The following is a 15,435-nucleotide window of genomic DNA, read 5'->3' as shown; positions in this document are numbered from 1 at the left end:
TTGCATAAATGAAAACATGGCTTTCTTTCTCCAGCCACAGCTGAGAAACATTTCATCATGGAGACATGAGTGAGAGGAGTCATCATGCTATGTCCTGTTTCCCTGCTCATTCCAGACTCCATGTGCAGCTATTTGAATGTATAATACAATTGTAGAATTTTCCCCCAACACTGTGTCTTTCCCTGGCTTCTCCAAGATGAAAACCTGTTCTAAGATCTTTTACTCTCTTTTATTTCTACTCAAAAATATAGCTCTAACTTTGAGTTGCAGTCCTTCTTCCCTTTCCTCCTTCTATTCCCTTTGCCATCTGGAGTTTTCTGCTTGGATGCCCCATGGTATTTCAAACCCATTGTCAAGTCAGTACATTTACCTGGTCCAAGACCACCTCCTTCCTGCCATTGAGAACTGAAAACCTGCCTTCATCTGGGGCTTCACCTTCCCCATCGTTGCCCTCCACCCACTTCCAATTCATCACTGAGAATGCACACTCAGTTTTTCTTGTAACCTGACTCACCTCTTTTCCTCTCCTGTTGCTTCCCTAATTTTAGGGAATTTTTTTAGGCCACACCCCCATTTTTCTAGACAGTCACAAAAGCTTTCTACACCATATCCTGTTCCCAACATCCAGTCATGCTACAAAATAATTAATTTCTAAAATGCTGCTTCTATCCTGTCACCCCTGCCCTGCCTTCCCTGAGCAAACACTGACAGAGAGTTATCCCTAGCTTCCTTGCTTCTTTCTATAACTAAACAAAGAAGCAACAGGACTAGATGGCCCTACAACTGCCATCCAGCATAAACTTCTGACACTCTATATAGGGGCTGTCTAAAAACTTTCTGTAATGATGGAATGTTGTATATCTGTGCTGTCTAATTCAGTAGCCACTGACTGTGTATGGCCATTGAACACCTGAAATGTGGCTAACATAACCGAGGAACTTAATTTTTCATTCTACTTAATCATGATTCATTTAAATGTAAATAGCTACTTGTGGTTACTGGGTTCCATATTGAGCAGCACAGTTAGCATCCACTAATTTCGTACCACCTTTTCCATGCAACATTACTGGCCTTCCACCTCTGACCTAATAATTCACTTTCTTTGTCCTATACACTAGTGAGGAGCACTTACTAACGCCTTTCATCTTGATGTGTTGGATGTGCTACCTTGTCCCAGAAGCTTTTCTGTTTCTCTTCTCCACCCTCTTGGAACACAAGGGATGGCTAGCTTGTCTGAAGTGCCAAAGCACTTGGCTGAATGGCATTTCCATACTGTTTTGTATGGTGCTTATATTTGTCTTCTTGTTAGTATTAGATTATAAATCCCTTAAAGGCCGGAATGATGCATTTAATTCTAAAAGCTTTGTGTAAGTGCCTACCACATACAAGGTGATGGGAAAATGAAGATAAAGAAGATGAGGTCCCATGCTCCAAGAGATCACACACTTGAACAAATAGATGTTAAATGAAGACAAAAATACTTACTGCAGAATACATGATAAGTTTTTTGTAGTTTGGCATCTCAGTTGCTCTCTTCATGTGATTGAGGATTTCATTGACCAGGACACCTTAAAGGAGATAAATCAATAACCAAGCTGAAGCAAACATAAGCTTCTATTTTAGTTTATTAGCTTTTTGTCAATTCATAGTTGGGGACTCTCCCCACCATGACTTAAGAAGAGGAGCAAAGATCTAATTTTGTTGAGCATCTGCTCTGTGTTAGATAGTGTGATTTACATACTTTTTTCTTTAACTGAATCCTACATCTCAACCCTCATTTATAGGTAAGGAATCTTAAGTTCAGAGATATTAAGTGAGTCACACAGCCAGGTAAGGAAAGCTGGATTGGCACACTAGGACTCAACCATATCAGGTTTTGTTAAAGGTCTGGTTAGGAGGCTGATAAGCTTGGATGGAACTTCAGATGGCTTTTTCAGATCATAAAAGAGAATTTTTAGCCCATGTTTTTCTCCAGAGCAGACCTGAAATGACAGCATGGCAGGTACACCTCTGTTTTCACCCCCTTGCTTCTACTCTCTGGCAGTCAGACCTGAGGGAGGCCATGGGAGAAAGCAGCTCTCTGGATGTTTGTACAGGTCATGGACTATTCTCTGTGGACCATTTCTTCAAGTTACCCTAGATGTCACTACTAGGGGGACAGCCAGCATCTTTAGCTTTCATTTGAGGTTCTGTCTGTCTGCAGTAGAGGAAATGTTTTGCTCTTCACATTTCACATCTGAACACCTAACTGCTGTTGCTTCTGAGGTGGTGAAAGGCAGATGCAGAGCTTGCAGATTTTATCCTATTTATCCTCACTGAAGGCAGTGAGGTACCTTGTGGTGCCAAAACAGATCCTGTTTTAAGGACATGTTGCTTCAGAGATGTCTATAACCATCTGGTGTGTCTGTTGGTCTCTTTACCCTGCATGTGCTCTCCTGGCTTGAGAATGACCACTGTGGGGAGCGGGGGAGCGGGGAGGGGTGGGGGGGGAGAGAGAGAGAGAGAGAGAGAGAGAGAGAAAGAGAATGTATGTGTGTATGTGTGTGTGTGTGTATGTATATGTGTTTTGTAATGAGCAGGCCACTGATGTTAATAGATGGACTATAATCTCAGGTTCTGTAGTCCACTCAGCAAACACATACTGAGCAGCTATGATGGGCCAGATACTATGCTAGGAGAATCAGACCTGGTCCCTGCCCTCTAAAAACTCATAACATAGTAAGAAGAGACAGGTCTGTACACCAGTAAGTATAAAAAAGGGTTAATTAAGGAGGTAGGTGATCTGCTCTTTCTGTAGATGCTGGAATTTTCTTGAGGATGAATAGGAAAATCTGATGTACATGTCTAACAGGTCTAAATCCCTTCATCTCAGAGAGGGTTGCCCTGTGTAATGCATTAGGGACTTTAGCTTGATTAGAATCCCATGTTGGTGCTAAACTCTGTGGCCAAGCTCTTGGGAGCCATGACAGACACCTGCAATCAGCAACTTGCCCTTTGTCAACAAGTGCCTTTTGTTCAGGCTGCAGTTCTGGTAATGAATATATCAATTCTTGGTTCTGGGATGATTACCCCCTTATTGCAGGATTGATTAGGGGTGACTATCATGATTCTCCTCAGGCTCTGGCATACCAATATTCTGTTTTATAAGTGGGGAAACTGAGGCTTGGAGTGGCTCAGCAACTTAATCAGATTATACAACTTGTAAGCAGATAAGGAGGGCTTTAAGTCTAGCATGTCCTGCTTCAAAACCCTTATTTGTAATCATTAGACCACACTATAGTGGAAAGCTAGCTTTGAAGTTATGTGTTGTATCCTTTATTAAATCTTCATAAACTAAACAACATATCATTGATCTGAAGATATAAACTTTGCTTCCTTCACTTCTAGTCTACAGCAGAGGCTGGCAAACTTTTTCTGTAAAAGACCAGAGAGTAAATGTCTTAGGCTTTGTTGGTTATAAAATCTGTTGCAGCTACTCAACTCTGCGGTGATAGCATGAAAGCAGCAATAGACAATACATAAATGAATGAGTGTGGCTGCATTTCAGTAAAACTTTATTTACAAAACCAGGTAGTGGGCTGGATTTGGCATACAGGCAGTAGTTTGTCAACTTCTGGCCTCGAGCAAAAAGAGCTCTCTTTTCACTGATATGACCAGCCATGTGGTCCTAAATTTGCCTCAGGGACTTTTTTGGAGAGTGTGTGTGTGTATGTGTGTGTGTGTGTGTGTGTGTGTGTGTGTGTGTGGTGTTACTGAACAGTGTCATCCCTGAAGTTAAATGATAAAATAAAAATTCCAGACTGAGAATAGTAGTTCATGCCTGTAATGCTGGCACTTTGGGAGGCCAAGGTGGGAGGATCGCTTGAGCCCAGAAGTTTAAGACTAGCCTGGGCAACATAGGAAGACTCTGTCTTTGCAAAAAATTAAAAAAAAATTTAGCTGGGCATGGTGGTACACGCCTATAGTCCCAGCTATTTGGGAGGCTGAGGTGGGAGGATTGCTTGAGTCTGGGAGGTCAAGGCTACAGTGAACCATAATCATGCTGCTGCAAGCCTGGAGGACAGAGCGAGACTCTGTCTCAAAAACAAACATACAAACAAACAAACAAAAAATAGAAAGAAACAAAAACAAAACAAACTAACAAAGAAAACCTGCGAAGGTCGGAATATGGCCCTGATGTTTCCACACCACTCTTTGTCACCTAGACAGTGTGGGTTTTCTGTGCAGGACTGTGTTCAGCTGTGTCATCATTCAACAAGCATGTAGCTGACAAATCTCTCTTGCCTAGCCAGATCTGAACAATAGTCTGAGCTTGTGTTTTGGCAGAACCACACAGGAAAAAATTTCCTGATTAACAATGGCGCTGGACTTTTTCCAGAAAGTAGGACAGCTGGTTTCATACAAGTGCCAGCCTTTAGAATCCAAGATCAGAGAACATCTCAGAGAAGGACTCTTACAGACAGAGTCTAGTTTAATCTCCTCATCGGGGAGTGAAACAGAGATCCAGAGAAGGGAAGTGGCTTCTCTCAAATATAAACTTCTGGTAGCCAAAGGGGAACAAAAGAGGAAACAAGAGGAAAATGGAGCAATTCCATTTCTTATTCATATATACACATCCCTACATCTAGTATTAGACTACTGTCAACTCTCATCTGGCATAAAGCTTGTTGGGAGTTTATTCAAATGCAGATCCTGATTCAACTCACTTGGGAGTGGGGCCTGAGGTTCTATATTTCTAGTTAGGTGGTAGTTGATGCCGATGCTGAAAAGTAGGCTGCACTTTGAGTCGTAAGGGGCTAGATACCTAATTCCACCATAACTAGGTTGGGGGAAATAAATCAAGAGTCCACTTCCACCATCTGATGGGGCTTGGGACTGAGTTACACTGCTGGCACCTGGTGGGCTCGAAATGAGGCTGAGTGCTTATGTGGCTTCCAAGGCACCCTCTACATCTTTTGTTGTTACGATTGAGCTTCTTCCTGGGTTCTGCCCATACACATAGCCTGTATCCTGCCTGGTAATTTTTTCCAACACTCCATGTTCGGTCTAAGACTCCTCTCTGGAGCCTCTCCCTTCCTCAAGGGCTAGATCTCATTGCTCATGTGTTAAATGTGAAGTAAGGACTTACACATTTCTACCATGTCTGTCTCTGTGCCATACAATCAGGATTCCTGTAATAGCTGGTCTATAACACCCTCATGTCATTAATAGCCACTGTCCTAAATTTTTTGCCCCAACCTACTTTATTCATCTCACATGAATTTGCTCCTGACCGTCCTGGTTTCATACCTAATTCTCCTGGTTACAGCTTGCCTCACTCGTTGTACCTCGTGTGCGGCCCTGCTTTTCTAGCTATAATTGACTCCTTTTCTGGTCAGTGATTTGAATTCTTTCCCTAGTTAAGTAGCCTTAGCAAATATCCTCCCAGTTTGGTTCAGCCTTAGTAGGCTTTGCCTCTATGCATTCTGTTGGGAGTTTGATGAATTTGTTCTGATACTGTGATGAATAGTGTCTGGCAATGGCAGGAATCATGATGCAATTGTATTAATCTCAAAATGCCTAGAATATGTGTGTTAACCTGACTTGGACCATCTCAGGGTTTTAGGAAAACAGGCCACTTTTGTTATACTTCACACTTGAGAGATTCCCCTATGGGCCACAAGACACAGTTGATTTTCATGGGGCTCAGACATAGATCCTTGATTCTTTGATCTCGAAGGGATGGAAAGGATCATTTAGCTTTAGCTTTCATTTTCCAGATAGAAAACTAAGGGCCCAAGTGAGTAATAATCATAATTATAATAACATATGATGTTTATTGACAGTGTATTATATACCAGGTGCTGTTTGTTCTAAGCCCTTTGAATACATACATTCGTTTTAATCCTCACTCTCTATGAAGTAGGAATCATTAATATCCCCATTTTGCAGAATGGAAGCGGGTACAAGAGTGATTAAGTGAACTGCCCGAGGTCACACAGTTGATTAGTGGAGGGACTGGGACTCAGACCCGGATCATTCAACCACAAATCCAATATGCTCCTCTCGTTTTTTAATACTTACCCCCCTGGAGCCTGGATTTCTCTTTCTGCTTGTGAATTCCATAGAGGGACAGGAGGGACAATTCTGACAATTCTTTCAACTTAGTCATGGCGTCCTTAGTGGCCCAGGAGGGTAAAGTGAAATTGTGAACACTCTGTAGCAAAGAAAAAGGAAGAAAAATGTATGTGTAGTTTTGCTTATGACTGTCCTCTTTGTTGACTTATTTTATCCTTTTTCACCCCACAAGAACTAGTAGGGCTAGACTTTCTTGTCCTGCCATTTCTTTCTAAGAGAATTTCATATTGTGATAAGTAGTGGTATTGACTTTCAGAAGAGAAGCTTATATAAATGAATTTGCCCTTTCCTACCCAGTCCATAGCTTTTGGTTTAACTCTGGATCAGTGGGTGGCTCATATTTTGTAGAGTAAGGGTGCAGTATGGAAATAATATCTCATTCCTTTATAAAAGGGTTAGAAATCTTCTTAAAAGCTGAATGAGCTGCCGAGCACAGTGGCTCATGCCTGTAATCCCAGTGCTTTGGGAGACTGAGGCAGGTGGATCGCAAGGTCAGGGGATCAAGACCATCCTGGCTAACACAGTGAAACCCCGTCTCTAATAAAAATACAAAAAATTAGCCCGGTGTGGTGGCGTGTGCGTGTAGTCCTAGCTACTTGGGAGGCTGAGGCATTGAGAATCACTTGAACCCAGGAGGCGGAAGTTGCAGTAAGCCGAGATTGCACCACTGCACTCCAGCCTGGGGGACAGAGCAAGACTCCATCTCCCCAAAAAAGATGAATGAGCTGCCTGAGAGGCCAGTTAGGAAAGGCATTATATTTCTGGAGGCTTCAGTAATATATTCCCGCCCTACCCCCATCAGAGTCTAGTTTGCTGACATTTTTTTTGTTGTTTTTTTCAGAGACAGGGTCTTGCTCTGTCACCAAGGCTGGAATGCAGTGGCCATCACAGCTCACTGTAACCTCTAACTTCAGGGCTCAAGCAATCCTCCCACTTCAGCCTCCTGAGTGGTTGGGACTACAGCTGCATGCCACCACAAGTGACTAAAATTTTTTTTTTTTGAGACAGTCTTGCTCTGTTGCCCAGGCTGGAGTGCAGTGGCATGATTTCTGCTCACTGCAACCTCCGCCTCCTGTATTCAAGTGATTCTCCTGCCTCAGCCTCTCGGGCAGCTGCGATTACAGGCATGGGCCACCACACCTGGCTAATTTTTGTATTTTTAGTAGAGATGGGGTTTCATCATGTTGGCCAGGCTGGTCTAGAACTCCTGAGCTCAGGCAATCCATCCGCCTCAGCCTCCCAAAGTGCTGGGATTATAGGCATGAGCCACCGCACCTGGCCACACATGGCTAATTTTTAAGTGTTTTGTAGAGGCAGGGCCTTGTTGTGCTGCCCAGGCCCATCTTGAGCTTCTAGCCTCAATGATCTTCCGGCCTCAGCCTCCCAAAAGTGCTGGGATTACAGGCAGGAGCCTCCACACCTGGCTGTAGTTCACTAACTCTTGATGAAAGCCTGTACCTTGCACACAGTAGGTACTTGGTAAATATGTGTTAAATGAATGAATAAGTACAAACAGGGCAGGTAGAGACCTTGTGCCAATATTTATTACCCATTAGGAAGAGTCAATTAGGAGTCCTCCAGTTTCAAGGGCAGGATCGAGAGAGAGCGAGAAAGTGAGTTCGTGAAAGGAGACCAGAGTGGAGTGACCTACAGAGGAAATAAGTGAGAGATTTGGAAAAGAGATCACGAAACATGGCCACGTTTTGGAATAGCTCAGTTCAAACTGTAGCAAGGAAGAAAAAAAATCAAGACTGGAATAAAAATGTGGGCTCTTGTTTTCACTGAAGAGTCTTTCGCAAGGCCAGTGAATTTTCACTGAAATAGATACTGATGATAAAGTGAAAATATGGGAAAGTAGCATGTGATTGGGTCAATTAACTCTAAGATGGATGGAGGCAAACTGTGTCATCTGTTATTAAGATAGAACTATGGAAGTAATTGCTGCCCCCTAGACTATTATGATGACCTCAAAGTTAGAAGTCAATATGAATTAGGTGGGTGGGTAGTAACAATCTTGCCCAGTATTTAGTGAACTAGTTGGGAAAACAGGAATAGAGAGTACTCCTTTTGGCCAGAAGGTGGAGCATGGTGATGGAAAAACACCATGTAACCTTGAAAAACAATCATTTATCTGGCCACAAAGGATACTTCAAATGCATCGCAAAGCAAGAAAGAAGTTCTTTCTTGATAAGCAAATACAAATAGACTGGCTTATAGTTTGCTTGTTTATTTCTACATTCAGAAATCAGGTAATTTCCCCCCTCTTCCTTCCTTCGTCCCTCCCTCCCTCCCTCCCTCCCTTCTTTCTTCATTTCATTCATTCATTTATTTATTTAGAGACAGAGTCTCACTCTGTTGCCCAGGCTGGAGTGCAGTGGCACGATCTTGGCTCACTGCAACTTCCACCTCCCGGGTTCAAGCGATTCTCCTGCCTTAGTCTCCTGAGTAGCTGGGACTACAGGTGCCTACTACCATGCCTGGCTAATTTTTGTCTTTTTAGTAGAGATGGGGTTTCACCATGTTGGCTAGGCTGATCTTGAACTCCTGACCCTGTGATCCACCTGCCTTGGCCTCCCAAAAAGTGCTACAATTACTGGCGTAAGCCACCACACTCAGCCTCCCCTATCTTTCTTTATAACAACATTGCCTTTTCATTAAGACCCAGGACAGGAACCCAGCATTTTTGAGTGGCTGCAAAATAAATAAGCTCCTACTGAATCCAAGGGGGAAGAAAACCACAGTGGAAACTCATAGAAGAAAAGCAATTTTGCTTGTAATTTTTTAAAGGATGCAAACATAAATAATACTAGAGAGAAAAAAGAAGTCAGGATTTTTAAGTTAATATAAGAAAGTTGTGAATTATGTTTCAATGTCAAAAGAAGCATAAGTAATACATTCATAAAGAAGTAGAAGAAAAGATACTCATCTGTTTCAAAATCAGCATAAATCATGAAATCAGATTGCAAGTTAACCTTTGATTTTTTGTCTTTTACCTCACAATACAAAGGGTCGTAGACTTTACTCCAAATTCCAAAAAGGTCCTGGCCATGGAATCCTGAAAGTTTTGGTAAAGTAGCTATAAAATCCTGAAACACAAACAGAGAAAGGAAAATTCCTACACAGGTTTCTCAGCACTATTGATACTTTGGGCTGGACAATTCTTTGTTGTAGGAGTTGTCCTGTACATTACAGGTTGTTTCACAGTAGCCTGGCCTCTACCCACTAGATGCCAATGGCATTCCTAATCTCCCACTTGTGCAACCCAGACTGTCTCCAGACATTGCCAAATGTTCCCTGCGAAGCATATGTGCCCCTGTTGAGAAATGCTGTTCTTCACAGAAAAATGCACCAGTAATATTGGTTACGATGATGCCGTTCCAAAGAATTTTACGAACACAAATTGATTATTCCTTATTATTACTTTTAAAATGTAGATAGATGCTGGCTGACTGCCACATGTTCCTGGTTTGTGCTGGAATTGGATTGAAGTGTACTGCCTCAGATTCTTTTTAGAAGTGGGTAAAGTGTAACTTACATGTAAATACCTCCAGGTGAGAAAGGCACGCATATTCCAGGCCAACGCATCCAGGAAAATTCAACAGAAATAGGACTTGGTCTTCAGCTATACATATAAAATTTGGATGGAATGCAAATCTTTTGCTAGGTTCTGTATGATTCTTGGATTGTCGCAATAATGAGACCCAATGTTCGGCTATCTGACTGCTGAAATTGGCAGCCATTTCTGGAAAGCCTTTTGGAAGATATTGTTTGTCTGATGGATGAAATTTCTAGGGAACTACAATTTGCTAATATTAACCCCAATAGATTTTCATAAAATAAATAGAAATTATTATTATAGAGCTCCTATTGCCATCTCTTCAAACATAAAAGCTCCAGGGCCAGATGACTATCATAGAAGAATTCTACCAGGATTTTCAAAAGTAAATTATTCTAATGTTGTTTCAACTGTTCTGGAGCATAGAAGATGAAAGAAAACTTTCAAAAACTTCTTATGAACTAAGTGTAACATTGATACTGACAAAGATTGCCCCCCAAAATAAAACTGTTAGTTCAATGCCACTTGTAAATATCAATGGGAAAGTCCTAAGTAAAATAATAGGAAGTAAATTCAATGTCACATAAAAGGAAATGGGTTTGATTTGAGAAATGTAAAGATTGTTCAATACTGGTAAATCTATGAATGTAATCAATCATTGAATTGATCCAAGGAGAAAAATAATTTGATTATATTTGAAAATGTTAAAACAATCATTCAGGAGATTAAACAACATATATTGATTAAAAAAACCACTCAAGAAAATAAGAAAGGTGGGTATTTCCTTAACTTGATAAAAATGTATCTATTTTGGTTCAAAAGCCAGTATGCTTATTAGGAAAACTCCTCTGAAATCAGAAATAAGACAAGAATACCCACTACCAACACTGCCCATAACATTATACTGTTAGTAGTGGCCAATGCACATAAGCAAAAGAAAGAAATTAGAGGCACACATTTTTTAAAACTGGAGATACACCATTATTATTTGCAGATACTGTAAACCTGAAACAGACAACAAAAATGTAAAGATATATATGAAGAAAACCCTAAAATAATCTTTACAATAAAATAAGTAGGAACATGTACCATATTCCTAGAAAGGAAGATTTGACAGTAAAAAGTTGCAAATTCTCCCTAAGTTAAATAAATTTAATATGATCCTAATGAAAATACTAAAAATTAAAAAATACTTTTGGAACTAGACAAGCTGACCCTCAAGTTCACAAAGAAAATTAAAACATAGTCATGGAAGCTCAGAAAAAGTAGAGCAATGATGGATGACTAGCCCTTTAGATATTAAAGCATATTATAAGGTCTTAATAATTAAAACCCAAATTTTGGCTAATAAATTAAACAGAATAAAAATCACATAAGTAGACCCCACACATATGGGGATTTTAATATATAATAGCTTAAATAAGTGGGAAAAATGAACTATTCAATAAATAATGATGGGGCAATTAGATAATCTTCTGAGAAAAAACTTAAGCAGGATACATACTTCATACTTCCTACCAGTATGAACTATAAATGAATTCAATATATAAATGTAGAAATGAAGCTAGAGTGGAATTAGAAGAAAGCATTACAGACTTCTTTATAACCTAGGGTAGGGAAAGCTTTTCTAAATATGACTCAAAATATAGAAGCCATATAAGAATAAATTGATACAGAACCTATATTGCAAGAACACAGTAAGCAAAGTCAATAGAACACTTTTTAAAAATGCCATTCATTATCTGTGATATTGTGATATATATATTTGGTTTCATCTCCATTTTCTGCCATACAACTCCTAAAATCCTTGGAGTCTCCGAAGTATGGCTTTTTGCCTGCTAATAACTGATTGATGGCTGGCAGTCCCTGGCCAGCTTCAAGATGAGGGCTGATCACCAGAAAGCCAAGGCCAGGATTAGAGGGTTGGGACTTTCTCTCCTGCTTCAGAACCTCTGGGGAGGAGAGGGAGTTAGAAGTTAAATTGATAGCCAATAGCCTATGTCTTAATCAATCATGGCTATGGAATGAAATCTCCATATAAAGGCCAAAAGGACAGGGTTCAGAAAGCCTTCAGACGGCTGAACACATAGAGGTTCCTGGAATGTGGTGGTCCTGAAGAAGGCAGGCAAGCTCCTTGTAATATCCTTTGTAATAAACCTGTAACTGTGTTTCCCTGAGTTCTGTGAGCTGCCCCTGCAAAATTAATTGAACCCAAAGAGGAATTTGTGAGAAACCCCAACTTAAAGCCAGTCTGTCAGAAGTTTGGAGGTCTGGACTTGCGTCTAGTGTCTAAGGTGGCAGGTTGGGGGTGGCCAGTTTAGGGGCCTGAGCCCTCAACCTGTGGGATCTGATGCTATCTCCAGATAGATGGTGTCAAAACTGAATTGGAGGACAGCCAGCTGGTGCACACTACAGAACTAGCTGCCTATTGGTGGGAAGAAATCACCCATATTTGGTCACAGAAGTCTTCTGTTCATGTTGATTGGTGTTGTTGAATGAAAAAAAAATAGGAAAAAGCATGTTGAGTGAGTATGTTTTCACACACAAAATATCACAGACAGAAATGTTAAAATATATATAAAAAGCTTCTAAAAACTTATAGTAAAAGGAAAATCAATCATCCAAAAGAAAAATAGTCAAGGGATATTGATATAAAAGGAAATACAAATGGCATTTAACTGAGGAGAACACACGGACACATAGAGGGGAACAGCACACACTGGGGCCTCTGGGAGGGTGGAGGGTGGGAGGATGGAAAGGGTCAGGAGAAATAATCAATGAGTACTAGGCTTAATACCTGGGTGATGAAATAATCTGAACAACAAACTCCCATGACACGTGTTTACCTATGTAACAAACCTGCGCTTGTACCCTGAACTTAAAATAAAAGTTAAAAAAGAAATAAACCCCCCCAAAAAACCAAAAAATGGCATTTAACTAGGAGATACCCAAACTCACTCATCACAAGAAAAAAGTACTATAGTATAATGTTGCATAATAGTTATGATAGTGAGCTTCCTTGTCTTATTCCTAATTTTAGAGGGGATGCTTCTAGTAATATTATTTTCCACTTATCAGATTTCCAAAAATCCCCAGAGTGGTCCACATACTGTTGGCAAGGTTGCAGAGAAATGGGCACTTGCATGCAGTGCTGATAGAAGTAGAAAGTAGTAAAATCTCTTTGGAAGGTAACTTAATATTTCAAATTGACCCAGAATGTCTACTTCTGGGATATTATCCCACAGGTATTCTTGTGAAACTATTTAGATGCACAAGGTATTCATATATGCTGTTTGTAAAAATGAAAGATTGAAAAATGACCCATATTTTTATCAGTAGGGACTGGTTAAATAAATTATGGCATAAATATAAATATTACACATTTGTAAAAAAAAAAAGGAAAAGAAAGAAAAGGAGGAAACTCGTTGCATATAGACATAGAAATATTTCCAAGATATTTTGTTAAATGGAAAAAAACAAAACAAAATCAAGGGGCTCAACCCTATGAGTAGTATACCACTTTCATGTAACAAAAGGAGAATCTATCAGAATATATTTTTATGTTTGTATATGCATAAGAAAATTGGAAGACTACATAAGAAAATAATGCTAGTGGGTACCTGTGGGGCCATGGAGACTTCCACTGTATTGCTTTACGTATTTTCTAATTTTTGGACAGTATGAATGTATTATTCATCAAAAAGATTATTTTAAAAAGTACACAGCATTTTATCTATCTTTTGTATTGTGCTGAAAATGGATATTTTGCAAAATAGAAACACAGAAACAAAAGAGACTGTCCTTTGTATATGAAGACAATAGTCCCAGCCACTCAACCTGAATAAGGCAGGTGATTTTAGATTTGTATTTATTCTCATCCAGCTACTTACTTACTCCTGGTTCCTTTCAAGACAATGGGTAAAGGATTCAAAAGGACTGACTTGTCTATTGGTTTGTGAACCCCGTACAGGGAGCGAAAGCCAGAAGTGATGACTTCCCTCATTAAATATTCTAACCCATTGCTATAACCAGCCACTGACAGATGCATTCATCCCATACTTTTCAGAAGCCAAAGCTTCATCTTGTGTCTTGGCCCTGACACTCAAGTACACCACTAAACAAAACTAGCTTTTAACCTTGTAAGGGTTCAGCCTCTTCTGAAATTCTTCCGATTTCAAAGTCTCATTCTCAAGTTCTTGAAAACGAGGGCAGTTCCTGAAAGGCAGATATAGCAACTGAGGAAAGAGAAAAATCATAAAACCTTTATGAGTCAGAAAAACTTTGCTAAAGATGCTGCAGCAATATTTTAAGCCTCATTAGGTCCAAAGCAACCTTAATAAAAGATTCACATGTGTTTTGAGACAAGTGGAAATTCCAAAATTGAAGAGAAAGAATGAAATGATCTGTAGGTCTTAAAATAGTAGGATATGTATTCAGAACTGAAAATCCTTTTTTTCCTTTCATAAACTTGCCGTAATAGGACTGTGCTGTTGGTAAATATTTACACTTCTCTTCTTGATCTTCCATGTGAATAACTGTTATCTTACTTTCTTCCCAATCCCTTTCATTTCTTGCACTAAGTGCATATCTGTACACATTTCTTGCACTAAATGTATTCATTTCTTGCACTAAGTGTATTCATTCTTGCACTAAGTGTATTCATTTCTTGCACTAAGTGCATATCTGCACCCCATCCCCCCCGCAACACATGTACGTACAGGGAAATGAATTTGATTCTAGAAAAAATCTTAAGTCAATTAACCACTCATTGACTTTGGTTTTTGCAAATTTGCAGACTGTTAAAATAAGAGTACATGTTAAATACTTAGAAAAATATACTTCAAAAACCTGTTGTTAGGACAAAGTGATCATCCTAGAATTAGTTAAAATTTGACAGTGTTTTGTAATTTAAACTATAAGCCACAGGTTTGTGGCTCTCAAGTTTATTTTGTTGCCCTTACTTTCCATCTGTGGCTAGTCCTGTATTTCTAGCCCTTGGTAGAAGTACAGGCAATTGTCGGCAAGCTATTGTCAGGCCAGTGCCTGAAAGTACCGCTTAATCACATGCACTTAACAGTGAAGAATGTATGCAGGTTTCTTTTATGTCCATTGCTTTAAGTCTAAATTTGCATGCATGGCTTTCAAATGTTTTCATAGGAGAAATTACATTGTTGAGAGAAAAAGCACAAGACTATTCATTACAGGTCTGGATTTTAATTAATTTGGATGTTTCTCTTTTTCCTTAAATTTAACATGTACAGGGCTAAACTTGCATGTGTTACAAGAGCATTCTGGCTGTCCCTGAAGCCACAGGCTTAGGATCTCTGCATAAAACTGTTCCCTGCCTTGAACACTCCCCGACTGACTTCTGCTCCTCCTCTAGCCATCGTTCTCCAACCTCTATCACTAAGATGAATTCAACTTCATTTTTAACCCTTCCCTCTTTGTAATTTTCCCTGCTTCTGCCAATGACAGAATTTATCAACCTACTTCATAATCTCTTTCTTTATCTTCATAGTCCCCTCCCAGTCCTGGCCACCATAACTTGTGAGAGCTTTCCATTTGGTAAATCAGCGTTCACTCTTTCAGCCATCCTAATTCATTCTTCACACAACAGTTACACTAATATCTTTTATTATTATTTTTTAAGCGCAACTCTTTTTAAAGTATCAATCAGATCATGTCATTTTGTGATTCATGACCTTCATTGGCTTTCCATTTTACCTAAAATTAAATCCAAACTCACCACCACACAGACCACA

At 39.8% G+C, this 15,435-nt stretch overlaps 1 protein-coding gene across 2 annotated transcripts in view; it reads right to left on the bottom strand.

The window, feature by feature from the left end:
• Positions 1-15,435, bottom strand: part of ACP3 (acid phosphatase 3) — an 85,592-nt gene that overhangs the window by 49,464 nt on the left and 20,693 nt on the right. For both annotated transcript variants that reach the window (XM_012451236.2, XM_012451235.3), the window contains exons 5-8: positions 13,810-13,908; positions 9,111-9,203; positions 6,064-6,196; positions 1,486-1,568 (exon numbers count right to left, since the gene is read on the bottom strand). In XM_012451236.2, the coding sequence (XP_012306659.2) occupies positions 1,486-1,568; positions 6,064-6,196; positions 9,111-9,203; positions 13,810-13,908 (408 nt within the window). The remainder of the gene's footprint in view (positions 1-1,485; positions 1,569-6,063; positions 6,197-9,110; positions 9,204-13,809; positions 13,909-15,435) is intronic.

The sequence above is a fragment of the Aotus nancymaae genome, unplaced genomic scaffold (genome assembly GCF_030222135.1).
Source record: "Aotus nancymaae isolate 86718 unplaced genomic scaffold, 86718_ANA_hifiasm-v0.15.2.pri h1tg000019l, whole genome shotgun sequence".
NCBI lineage: Eukaryota > Metazoa > Chordata > Mammalia > Primates > Aotidae > Aotus > Aotus nancymaae.
This window is presented reverse-complemented; position numbering and strand designations above follow the sequence as displayed.